Genomic DNA, 12,606 nt, shown 5'->3' with positions numbered 1-12,606 from the left:
ATTTTCAGGTCTTTTCAGAGATGTTCGATTGGGTTCAAGTCCGGGCTCTGGCTGGGCCACTCAAGGACATTCAGAGACTTGTCCCGAAGCCACTCTTGCGTTGCCTTGGCTGTGTGCTTAGGGTCCTGTTGGAAGGTGAACCTTCACATCAGTCTGAGGTCCTGAGCGCTCTGGAGCAGGTTTTTCTCTCTGTACTTTGCTCCGTTCCTCTTTCTGTACTTTGCTCCATTCCTCTTTCTCTCGATCCTGACTAGTCTCCCAGTCCCTGCAGTTGAAAAACATGCATCACCGTAGGGATGGTGCCAGGTTTCCTCCAGACGTGATGCTTGGCATTCAGGCCAAAGAGTTCAATCTTGGTTTCATCAGAACAGATCATCTTGTTTCTCATGTTCTAAGAGACCTTTAGGTGCCTTTTGGCAAACTCCAAGTGGGCTGTCATGTGCCTTTTACTGAGGAGTGGCTTCCATCTGGCCCTTCTACCATAAAGGCATGATTGGTGGAGTGCTGCAGAGATGGTTCTCCTTCTAGAAGGTTCTCACATCTCCACAGAGGAACTCTGGAGCTCTATCAAAGTGACCATCGGGTTCTTGGTCACCTCTCTGACCAAGGCCCTTCTCCCCGATTGCTCAGTTTGGCTGGGCAGCCAAAGAGAGTCTTGGTGGTTACAAACTTCTTCCATTTAAGAATGATAGAGTCCACAGTGTTCTTTGGGACCTTCAATGCTGCAGAAATGTTTTGCTACCCTTCCCCAGATCTGTGCCTCGACACAATCTTGTCTCGGAGCTCTACGGACAATTCCTTCGACCTCATGGCTTGGTTTTTGCTCTGACATGCACTGTCAACTGTGGGACCTTATATAGACAGGTGCTTGCCTTTCCAAATCATGTCCAATCATTTGAATTTACCACAGGTGGACTCCAATTAAGTTGTAGAAACATCTCAAGGATGGTCAATGGAAACAGGATGCATCTGAATTCAATTTCGAGTGTCATAGCAAAGGGTCTGAATACATAAGTAAATAAGGTATTTCTGTTTTTTATATTTAACAAATTAGCTAACATTTCTAAAACCTGTTTTCAATTAGTCAATATTGGGGTATTGTATGTAGATTGATTAGGACATTTTTTTATTTAATCAATTTTAGAATAAGGCTGTAACGTAACAAAATGTGGAAAAAGTCAAGGGGTCTGAATACTTTCCGAATGCACTGTACTGAATGTTGTTCTAAGAGTTGTGCAAAGTTGGTAGAATCTCATTCAAAATGTTTCACAGCTGTAATGGTGTGAAGACATATGCAATCAAGACATCTTCGTTTAAAAAATATAATACAATATTTTGGAAAATATTCCATATTTTTTATTTTCACTAGGCACTGTATCAGAGGAAACAGATGCAGGGTAACAGTGCAAACATCTGACAATCTTCAACTGTAACCCCCTCACCCACCCAGACACACACACACGCACACACACACACACACACACACACACACACACACACACACATAATAGCAATAATGATACCGCACATCCACCATCAATGTGTTGGCAGTGTTGTGCGAATGCCCTCTGTTGATTAAAGACTTGTGACCCTCACTGAGGTCTGTTCATTTAGTGTCAGGAGGGAGTAGAGAGCATTGTCTTCTATTTCCGGTGGGGTTTCACAAAACCTAATGGTGCAGTACAAGTCACTGTTGGAGCTGTACATAACTATCTCATCATACACATGACAAGTGTCCTCTTCATCCTGAGAGAGAGAGGAGGGGGGGGGGCATTGGGTAGAGTTTATTTGTTGAGTGAGTTGGTGCATTTAGCCTAATGTCTGCTGTCTGATGAGGGCATGCAAAATTTTATTTAAAATATGATAAAGCTTCAACTTAAAACAAATATCCAATTCACCTGTGCAATATCTACAGGATCTGATTCAGATGATGGAAATGCTAAGGGACACAAATTATAGGCTTCAACATATCATAAACAAAATAATAGTATTTTCATAAGTACAATATGATATGTAGGTAGGCTATCAAAGAGAGAATACTTGGTCTTACTCAGTGAGCGTGACATTGATTGTTTTCTGAGAAGTAGACCATGTGCAACCACAGTGCAACACATCAATAGTCCAAGGACAGCTCCCACAACAACGTGGACACGTACAAAGCCTAAATTACAGTGAGAATAATTCAACAAAATCTCAATGAAACCCATGTTTTCCATTGTGTGTTTGGAACAAAACAGAGTAGCCTAAAGTTCAGGAAGAGGGGTCCAGAGAAGTAGAATCCGCAGACACTCCGAATGTTCAATTACCTGGGCTGCCAATCTGAATAGTTGAGGTTGTTGGAGGTGTGACATCCCAATCTGCAACAGGTAACGTTTTGTATGGCACCTTTAAAATGAGCAAAAACAAAAGTATACAGAAAATATATATATATTTTTTAATTTACTAGGCAAGTCAGTTAAGAACAAATTCTTATTTTCAATGACAGCCTAGGAACAGTGGGTTAACTGCCTGTTCAGGGGCAGAACAACAGATGTGTACCTTGTCAGCTCGGGGATTCGAACTTGTAACCTTTCGGTTACTAATCCAACACTCTAACCACTAGGCTACCCTAGTGGTTAGAATATAGCAAAAATGTACAATAGGAGCTTCTTTTTTAAAGCTATTCAAAGTTATATCAACCTGTGTAAAGGTGGGGACCTCTGAGGAAACATATTTGTTATTTTCAGTGGTGTCCTTCCTGTCAATCACAGGAGCAGGTGTAGACAGTGAAGTGACCAATGGAGCTGTGGGTACACATAGTAAGTAGAGGGTAGACCAGGTAAAATGGTGCATTCAAAGATAATCAAAAGGGAGATCAAAGCAAAATAATATGCATACCTTTACTCACAGAGATCTCTACTTTTGTTAAAACATCTCTTCCCCACTTATCAAGTCCACAATAATAATGGCCAGAGTCCTGTAATTCCAGGTTTTGGATGCTGACAGTGAAAGTACATCCATGGACATTGTCGTACACTGAAAATCTTCCTACTGGGACAAATGCTTCACCCTTCACACTTCTGATGAGAATGTCACTGTTGGAACAGGGATGGCGACACAAGTATTTGGGTTTATATTGATATCCGTCTGGATATGAACACTCAATGTCTAAAGCTCCACCTTCATATCCGTGCACTCCAAATTTGCTCAATTTTGCATCACAGCATAGAACTTGAAAAAATAGAAAAACAATGTTATTTTTTATCGGTATAAAAACAAATAGTTGAAACATGAAATAAATAATAAAAACATAAAATTGTTTGGTAGAGTTTTATTCTATAAAATTTGCAGTATGCAGTGGTCTCTTTCACAAATAAAATAATCAACAACAACAAAAGATTTCTGCAATTGTAATCAACAACAGCAAATCTACAATAACAAAAAGTGTCTGCAATTGTATCTGAGTGTTAAAATCTCACCTGGCAAGTAAAGGAGAAACTTCAGATAGATTTTCATGTTTTCAGTTGTAAAATAATTTCACCACAGATAGTCTACATGTGAGGACAGACCCACTTTTCTCCCGAATGCCCCTACTGTCACCGTATAAGTCTCCATTGACCAGCATCATTTGCAGTGGCTCAGGGCTGTTTTTTATCTTACCTAAGGAAGTGAAAAATATAAACGGATTGCAACATTTCAGGAAGGAAGTGCTACAGACAGGAGCTACTTTTGTTGAATCAAAAGCCTCTATAAGGCGGATGTAGACATCTAAAACAGACGGAATATTCCACAATTGTTCATCTGGAGGAATTTAATGACCTGGCTATTAATATATTTTGTTTGGTTCTGTAAATACATTTCAGAATGGTCTTGGTATATTGTCATGACTTAAAACATCTGTATGGTACACCCCATGAGTGAATTCAAAACACAACATTCTCAAAAGGTCCTTGCTATCCGGGAGTTTTGCTATTTCAATTACCCCATTGAAGATGAAATGTAAAATACTTAAGGTAAGAGTTAAGGTTGGGGTTAGGATTTAGGGTAGGGACTTGATGTCCCAAGGATCCCAGATAGCACTAACTATTCCCAAAATATATTCCCTTCCCTCTCAGGACACAATCCATTATAGTTAAATGCTTGCAAAGTTCAAGATGTCTCCTGCCAGCTCTAGGGAAGTGCCTCAATCATGCATGTTGTAAGCAGTTGGTATCCCTATGGACTAACAGAGAGATTGTCTGCTGTTATATTACACATTGACCAGATTATGAACCCACACGCACTTCATATACAAGTTGTGTGTTCAATACTAGCTACAGTATGTGTTTGGTTAAATGTTTAATTACATCTTTTGACAGTGACAGTGGAACATGGTCTTTAAATAAACATCAAACAAATGCCCTCATTCATTGCGCTTATGGCCACATAACTGTTGAAAATAAGAAAATATGGTGACTTGCAATGTGTAAGCATTTCCTTCCAGTTGCTCGTCCCCTTTTAACTATTCCCTTTCCACCGTGCACCTCCCCCATTCTCCCCACCTCTTCGCCAGACAAAGCCTCACATGAAAGAGCAGGACATCCAACTGGCCATCATCCAGTAATTAAAAAGAACAGAGGAGTTATTCTTACGTCATACTGTATCTTCAATGCAATGACCAAATATGGGCATCTCGAGAGAACAGGAGGGAGAGATTCAACTGAGGGAGGCTGAAGTCAGCAGGCAATGTAGCCTAAGATGCTTTCACTTTGTATGATTACAAACCACCATAACCACCTTCTGGCTCGAAGTACCAACTGGATCAGATATCTCTCCATATCTCAGCAGCAACAACAGAGGCAGGGTTTCACCCCGGTCTACTACTGTAAAACAAATGCTGTTCTGTTTTTGTATCAAGTCCAACCTCTTCTTGCTGTCATCCCCACCTTTATTGAAGCAGCTTTGGAACATCAACCTGCCAGAGAGTAAAAGATTTAGATTTAATTTATTTACCAATACACTACATTCTTCCTGACTGTAATTTCAAGAGAAATGCTGGATTCATATAGATGTTACAGTAATTTACAGTCTACAGATGTAATCAAAATTCCTGTCATTCCTCATACTGCTGGCTGCTCACCACATTAATAACATTGTATTGATATTATTAGGATGCTGCTTTCACAAACAACTTCCACTCCTCTCCTTTTCCAACCTTTTTTAGAGCTTTCATTGTGCTGTTGCGAATGGAGTCCAGCAACTGGTCCCTAGTGTTCCTCTCTCCGTGGCGTGAAGTCTGCCCGTTGAGTTTTCTCTGTGAGGCAGGCATGAGGGCTTTCCTTAGGCCCTCCAACACTGGGGCAGGGGGAGGAGGTGGAGCTGGTCCAGATCGGCCAGCCTTAAGAGCCTGAGGTGGAGGTGGTGTAGATCCAGGACCAGATACACCATCCTCGGCCTGAGGTGGTGGTGTTGTAGACCTTGGTCCAGACCTACTACCCCAAGCCTTAGGGTTTAGCTTACCCACAGCTTTGGAGCTCCCCTTGTGGAAGGGTTCAGGTGAGGGGTTAGGGGGAGACAAAAAGGGAGATGTTTTCAGGAGGTTTCCTGTCCTCTTAGTCTCACCAACAGACTTGGATTGGGGTTGAGTTGAAGGTTCGCAAGAAAACTTCCCCAAAGGCAATGTGTTCTTTTTTGTGTTGGTCTGTGGTTGTGGTGTCTGACATGTTGGCTGGTATGGCTGAGGCTGCTGGGATGGCTGGGCTTGTGCTTGTTTCTTCTCCTCCAGTCGACGTTGCCTCTGCAGGTCCATGTTCCGACTCAGGATGTTGGTCATGGTCATCCTTGGGCCGGCCAGTTCAAAGCCGTAGCCCAGCTTCAACAACCTGGTGTTGTTTCTCAATACATTGGCCATCTCCATCTCTGTCTTGCCTCCACAGATGTGTCGCTGGTTGTGGAAGCGCAGTTCAGTGATGGTTACATTTTTCTCTAAGGCGTGTACCACGGCCAAAATTCCCTTGCCAGTGAGGTGGTTGGAGTCAAGGATGACGTTGGTCAGAGACGTATTGTTCCGCAGAGTGCCAGCAATGGCATAAGCCACATGGTCGTCAGCTCGGGTGTTGGCTAAAGCAAACGTCTTGACATGTGTGTTGTGTTGTAGTGCCTCTGCAAACTGGATGAGGGTGTGGGTCTTGATGACGTCTGAGTTGTTGACATTGAGCTCAGTCATTAAAGGGTCATCTTTTCTGACATGCTCAAGGAGCTCATCAAACATGCTGGCCTCCTCGTCCTCCTCGCCTCCCTCCATGACTTCACCAGCTGAGCGTTCTTCCCTACTACTGTTCTCTAGGTTTACATTGCTGGCTTTACTGTTTTTATTAGGAGTCCTTTCTGTCTTCTTTTCACTGTCTATCTGTGTCTCATCCTGGACTCTACTTGGTTTCCTGTGTGATTTGGTGTTTTCGCTATCTTTGTCCTTCTCATTATTCCTCTGTTCCTTCACCTCAGTACCCCTGATTTCTTTCTGCTTTTCCTCTACTTTAGAGAAAATTCCTCTTGCGATCTTGCTATCCTTCATTTTTGTAGGTTTTTCTTTCTTCTCTTTCTCCTTAGTATCGTCGTTATCAGCATGCCCTTGGAGCTTTGAAATCAGATCCTTGGTTTTAGAGACAGTCTTTTTTCTGATATCTTTTTGCTCCTTTTCTTTTGTATCTTCTTTTTTTGTTTGTAATTTTGAGATAAGATCAAGTGTTTTGTTACTACCCTTCTCCTTTTTTATGCACTCCTCCTTTTTCTTCTCTTTCTCATTTTCTTCAACCTGTACTTCATTGCTTTTTTCAACAATCTTATCTTCCTTTTTTTCATGGTCTTTGTCCTCATCTCCCCCTAACCTACTATGTGGCCTTTCCTCATTTCCCTCTCCACTCCCTCCCTCACCCTTCAAGTTCTTGCTCTGAGGTTTTTCCTCTTCGTCCTTGGATATGTCCTCCTTAGGGGTCTCCACAGCAGAGAAGTTTAGGTCCATGACATCCTGGTCATCCTGGTCATCTGACTTGAAGTAGAAGAAACTATCACAGCTCTTCCCCATCTTCTTCAGGCGTTCCCGTTTCACTCTGTCAGTTGTTGGCTCCTTCATTATCAGGAACATAAGAAAGATAGTTGCATTTATCATACAAGCCCACATGAAAAAATACTATAGTATACTATGGTATAAATAGTATACTATTCACTGTAGTGTTTTTTTAAGTCTGCAAAAACACTATTGTAAATACTATTGTATTTACAGTTCGCTTTAGTGTAAATACTGTTGTAAAATAACTGTAGTATATAATATAGTAATGAATGTAGTATTTACTGTAGTGTTTTGCAGACTGTACTATACCATAGTATTTACTGTAGTGTTTTTGTGGACATTACTGTGGTGTTTTTGTTTTATTATCTTCGACATAGAAATTGCACCTTTGTCCTTCAGGAGATCTACTGGAGAAATTTATTATTTTCTATAACCTGTAGGGATACAATTTATGGTCTATACTTGGCATGTAGATTTTCCACTTAGGGTGTAACAAATTGCAGTATGGGGGAGGGGAATAGATATATGCTAATTAAATAATTAAGTATTTACTACAGTTAAAAAAGTGTTTTTACAGACTGAAGTGTTTTTGTGGACATTACTGTAGTATTGACTAGTGTTTTGTGTGGATAATACTGTAGTATTTACAACATTCTAATAAGCACTACACATGATCAAGGGATACTAGAGTGTGTAATATAGTATTCTACAGTATACTACACATTTCTAGTAAGCAATTCACGATGTAGGGAAGGAAAGGGAAAGGAGGAAACCTAGTCAGTTGTACAACTGAATGCATACAATGTGTCTTCCGCATTTAACCCAGCCCCTCTGAATTGCTAGTGTGTAGTCTAGTATTCATTATTTAATAAAGAATGTAACATCTATGGATGTTTTGTCAGTTTGGAAATATTTTCAGAATGCATCTGGAATGTTTATGTCCTTAACAGCCTACGTAAAACCGATGGAACATTGCCTCTACGAGCACCATCTGTTTGTTTTGTAAAATTGTATATCTTGCATATAGGAATCATGGTTTTTGCATCCCTTACAGGCTGAAACGTCTGTAGGGATCTGTAAGCCACTGTGTAAGTAACTTTGGCAGATGTTTCCTTAAAAGGCAGTATGGGTCAGAGCGAGAGGAGCGTTCGCTCTGGAATTTAATTTGTCTTAGCACTGGAACCAGAATGCCAGCATTAACAAGACGCATTATTCTATGAGCATGTCTCTTACCCTTTTCACCAAAACCAGATTTCAAGGGGCTTTATGAAAACACCATACAGAAGGTCAACACCACAGAGGCCCATGTACAGCTTTGTAGGATGGATCATTTAGTATTTATAACTAATTATGTAGCAGTCTAGTTAACATTTGAATAGCTAGAATCACATATCCTGCTATTTATACATGGCATGGTATAGTGGTCAATATACTTGTCAATGAAATACATTTAGATCCTGAGATAGCACATGTAAAATCAATTACATACACTCAACAGAATTGTATTCCCTCAAATACACACTCGGACTCAAAATCCCAGTAATCACATCACACCTTCATCACATTACTTGTTGCAAAGTAATGAAAACACTTCTCCGAGTCTTGTTTGTGTGCTGAAAAGAAAATCTCAAGATTATGTAGTGTCTTTTTTCTTCAGGGCTCCAGGGGCTCATTTGTTTATAATAAAAATTGCACTGCCTAGCAACTGTTCAGAGGGATGATTTTGCCTGTTCAAACTGGGTCCTGTGTACCCCTGATCTGGATACTTTTCAAACAACAAGACATCACATTAGTCTCTACACACTTGGGGCGGCAGGGTAGCCTAGTGGTTAGAGCGTTGGTTGCGAGTTCAAACCCCTGAGCTGACAAGGTACAAATCTGTCGTTCTGCCCCTGAACAGGCAGTTAACCCACTGTTCCCAGGCCGTCATTGAAAATAAGAATGTGTTCTTAACTGACTTGCCTGGTTAAATAAAGGTAAAATTAAAATTAAATTTAAAAAACACATGACTGTTTCAACAGGGCTTATGTTTCCTTACCGGCCAGCTGTTGGAGCCTATATCCAAGAGCTGGGTGCCAACATACATTAACAGATAAGCTCAGTGTCTAAGCTTCTTTATTATTATTAGGATATCACTGTGGCATTTTAAAACAAATTAACTCTATGAAATAGTGGTATTGTCACAGTCAAGATCTGAGACCTGTGTGGTATCTCATATTTACTTTCATGAAAAAACAACCTATATAGGAGTACACCCTGATCATTACAGCATGTACTACATGATCATACATCTGTCTGTATCCCCACTTTCTGTTGAACTCCATACAATTATTATTTATTTATTTCCAGAAGAGACAGAAGTTATATTTTAAGTTTGTGAAACATTGCCCACAATAGTATCTTCATCTGCCTGATAACCCCCCATCATCCTTGATGTTGAATCCTGAAATCACTGCACCATGTCTGGAAGCCAGGGTCCTTGGGCACTTTAATAAACTGTCAAATTGGTACTTGAAGTATTCGATTGACAGCTACATCTAGGCTACACTATTCCTACTGTAATAACACCTCTTCAGGGTTCAAACAGCAAGAAACTCTTGGTTAGAAACGGCCCTTTACGCACAGTTAACAATGACATTGGCGGAAACAGTGTCATCATACCTCAAAGGACAGCTCCCTTTGAATGAGTTTCTTGGTTTCGCGCTCACAGTAGTCAAGCATTGCCCCCCTATTGTATTTTATTGACGGCTGCTTGTCTGTCTGGTTCTTCTGCCGGAGTCCGACTGGCACAGTTGGATCCGGGTCAATAACGGTCAGTTCGCTCTGCAGCTCTTCCACCTCGGCGAGTGTCAGAGCGGCTAACAGGTTGTCAATATCGGAGTCCTCCTCGCTTTCGGCGGGGCGTTGATTCCGCACTTTCCTCCTCGACATGATTTCCCACAAAAATGTCCTGTTGCGCAACTCGATTAGTAATTTGCACTGCTGGTCTCAAAAATACCTTTGACAATAGTTGTATTATATCGGTACACTAAGTTCAGGTTCATTGACCTCACCAGTATCTATTTGAAATGGGATTTCAATGCGATTGAAATAGTTTGGACAAAGAGAGGGTACTGGCCTATCAGACTGCCTGGACCGCCTCTCAGAAGAACTGTTTAGCTCAATGCCCAATTTGAGATCAGAGCACTGGAGCTGGACTGAAGCCATATGACAACACAAGCGAAAAATGCAAAATGACAGTTATTAATCGTCTCTATGCTGTATGGCCCCATTATAAGAATGATTGTACATGTCATCAAAAGAGAATTATACTTTTGTAGCCTATTATGTCAATGCAAATGTATTTCAGATTCTTTAAATCGGAGTTTGACCAAACACTAAGTACCCTCATGCATTCATCATGTAATAATCCTGCTTTTATGAGTTTTTACTACATGCTATAGTGTTGATATGAGGTCATCCAGTGGACCAAATGAAAATATGAAAACCTTCCCTTTGCTATTAGAACAAAAATGTTTTTATTCCACAATATAAACTGCAATGTCAAATTACCCCTCTCCCTTCCTTCCCAAAGTAACCCACCCAAGCACATATGTGGCAGTTGATAGGGTTCCTTCTTTCTGCTACATTACTAGTCCACAACTGTAACTTACCCTACAGCATATACACTTTGTTTCTGTACATCAAACCATTGCTAAAAGCACCAACACGTAGTTCAGAGGAGACCAACCCATTGAAATCAATTCAGACAAATATTATTCCTCAGATAAATAAAACAGTCTACCAAAATTGTCTGAATAATTATATTATTCAGATGCATGTACTAAGCACTGGGTTTCCTGAAAAATACAGTTCTTTCTATTACATTATTTATATATATTTTTTAAGGGGGAGGGGGAAGAAGGGGACCTTAACCCACATCCTCTGAGTCTCTGGTTTTGTATGCAAGGAAGTTCCATGTACAATATACTGTATTATAAACTGGGTAGTTTGGGTCCTGAATGCTGATTGGCTGATAGCAGTGGTATATCAGACATAAAAACTGGGTGGTTCAAGCCCTAAATGCTGATTGGCTGAAAGCCGTGATATATCATACAATATACCACTGGTATGACACAAAATGACTTGTTTACTGTTCTAGCTAATTACATTGGTAACCAGTTTATAATACCAATAAAACACCTCAGGGGTTTGTGGTATATGGCCAATATACCACGGCTAAGAGCTGTATACAGGCACTCCACATTGCGTCATGCATAAGAACAGCCCTTAGCCATTGTATATTGGCGATATACCACACCCCCTTTGATCTTTACAGGGTAACTTATTGTTTAACTCCTTTGCGCCACCCAATGCAATGGAAACCCATGCAGCACACCGATCCACATTCTGTCACAACAACCAACAGATCAGAGGAGGAAAGAAAAATAGGTAAAATACTAAAAAAAGTAACCAAGCAGTATAGTTCTGGACAACAACCCAATAAAGAGCAGATAGCACCGTTGTTACAAAGGGGATGGGGACATGAAGGGCTGGGTTGGGGTGTATGATGGCAGGGTCTGTGACTCATCCTGACTTGTGTGACTGAGTTGCTAACGGAGTAAACTCCCCATCCAGTCCCTCCTCATTTCCTCAGCGACCATCGCTTATTGTGCAGTTGTCACACACATAGTCTTCTTTCTCAGCCAGCTCGGCTGTCACACCCACACAGACCTGGTGGAACCACTGGTTACAGCTGCCATCACACTGGACCCAGTCGACCTGAAATAAATCAAAAGGCCAAATAAATAAAGGCCAAATAAATCTCAAATAAAATCTAACCCAAGTGACATAAGTCAAACAAGGAACTGAACATTCAGTACATTTTACAATCTCTTCTACAAACAAACTGCTAGGCATTCTGTCCCCCTCTCCTTTATTTAAACACCAACACTCTACTAGTCATAAGGTTGTCAGTTAAAGTATTGCTTATCTTTTATTGTTATCTTGTCAGTGAGTGATTTATCAAAAAAGTTAAACTGACCTCATCTCCTTCAGGTTGCTGGCATCCCTCTGCTGGACACATCTCCTCTTCAGAGTCATCTGACTGGGAGAAGTCGGAGTGAGACGAGGAGGTTGACAACGCCCTGCGTTCCAGGTTCTTGTCTTTGTTCATTTTCTGTCTCTTGTTCTGGAGCTTCTTGGCCTTGTCCCTGCGCTCTGGCTCTACAGCCTCCCTCTCCAGGTGTCGCTTAGCCTTCTTCTCTGCTCCGTTCACTCCTTCCTTTATCAACCCATCCTGAAGAGATTAAAAACACCTCTTAAACTAAGAAAAATGTATTTCTTCTTTTCAACAGTCGTGACACCGTCGTAACAGTAATAAACCAATACTTTTCAATCATATAAATACATACAGGTGAAGTCTGAAGTGTACTTACACCTTAGCCAAATACATTTAAACTCAGTTTTTCACAATTCCTGACATTTAATCCTAGTCAAACGTGTCAAATGTTTTGGGTATCCTTCCACAAGCTTCCCACAATAAGTTGGGTGAATTTTGGCCCATTCCTCCAGACAGAGCTGGTGTAACTGAGTCAAGT

The 12,606-nt window shown here is 40.9% G+C and overlaps 2 protein-coding genes and 1 long non-coding RNA gene across 5 annotated transcripts in view; all 3 read right to left on the bottom strand.

Annotated features, from left to right (window-relative positions):
* Window positions 1-1,467: 1,467 nt before the first annotated feature.
* Window positions 1,468-2,380, bottom strand: LOC135503646 (uncharacterized). The gene is made up of 4 exons (XR_010449980.1): window positions 2,307-2,380; window positions 2,051-2,161; window positions 1,899-1,939; window positions 1,468-1,746 (listed from the first exon to the last, which is right to left on the bottom strand). It is a non-coding gene; the product is annotated as an uncharacterized LOC135503646 (long non-coding RNA).
* A 928-nt stretch (window positions 2,381-3,308) lies between these two features.
* Window positions 3,309-10,432, bottom strand: lmod1a (leiomodin 1a (smooth muscle)). The gene is made up of 3 exons (XM_064922538.1): window positions 9,689-10,432; window positions 5,174-7,084; window positions 3,309-4,933 (listed from the first exon to the last, which is right to left on the bottom strand). Exons 1-3 carry the CDS (start codon window positions 9,956-9,958, stop codon window positions 4,907-4,909), a joined length of 2,208 nt encoding a protein of 735 aa, XP_064778610.1. The 5' UTR covers window positions 9,959-10,432; the 3' UTR covers window positions 3,309-4,906.
* Window positions 10,433-10,526: 94 nt separating this feature from the next.
* LOC135504189 (lysine-specific demethylase 5B-B-like) overlaps window positions 10,527-12,606 on the bottom strand; it is a 34,967-nt gene continuing 32,887 nt past the window's right edge. For all 3 annotated transcript variants that reach the window (XM_064922534.1, XM_064922536.1, XM_064922537.1), the window contains exons 27-28: window positions 12,051-12,305; window positions 10,527-11,788 (exon numbers count right to left, since the gene is read on the bottom strand). In XM_064922534.1, the coding sequence (XP_064778606.1) occupies window positions 11,660-11,788; window positions 12,051-12,305 (384 nt within the window). In that variant the 3' untranslated portion in view covers window positions 10,527-11,659. The remainder of the gene's footprint in view (window positions 11,789-12,050; window positions 12,306-12,606) is intronic.

Source organism: Oncorhynchus masou, chromosome 18 (genome assembly GCF_036934945.1).
Source record: "Oncorhynchus masou masou isolate Uvic2021 chromosome 18, UVic_Omas_1.1, whole genome shotgun sequence".
Lineage (NCBI taxonomy): Eukaryota > Metazoa > Chordata > Actinopteri > Salmoniformes > Salmonidae > Oncorhynchus > Oncorhynchus masou.
Note: the sequence above shows the minus strand (reverse complement) of the source record. Positions and strands in the feature narration are given on the sequence as shown.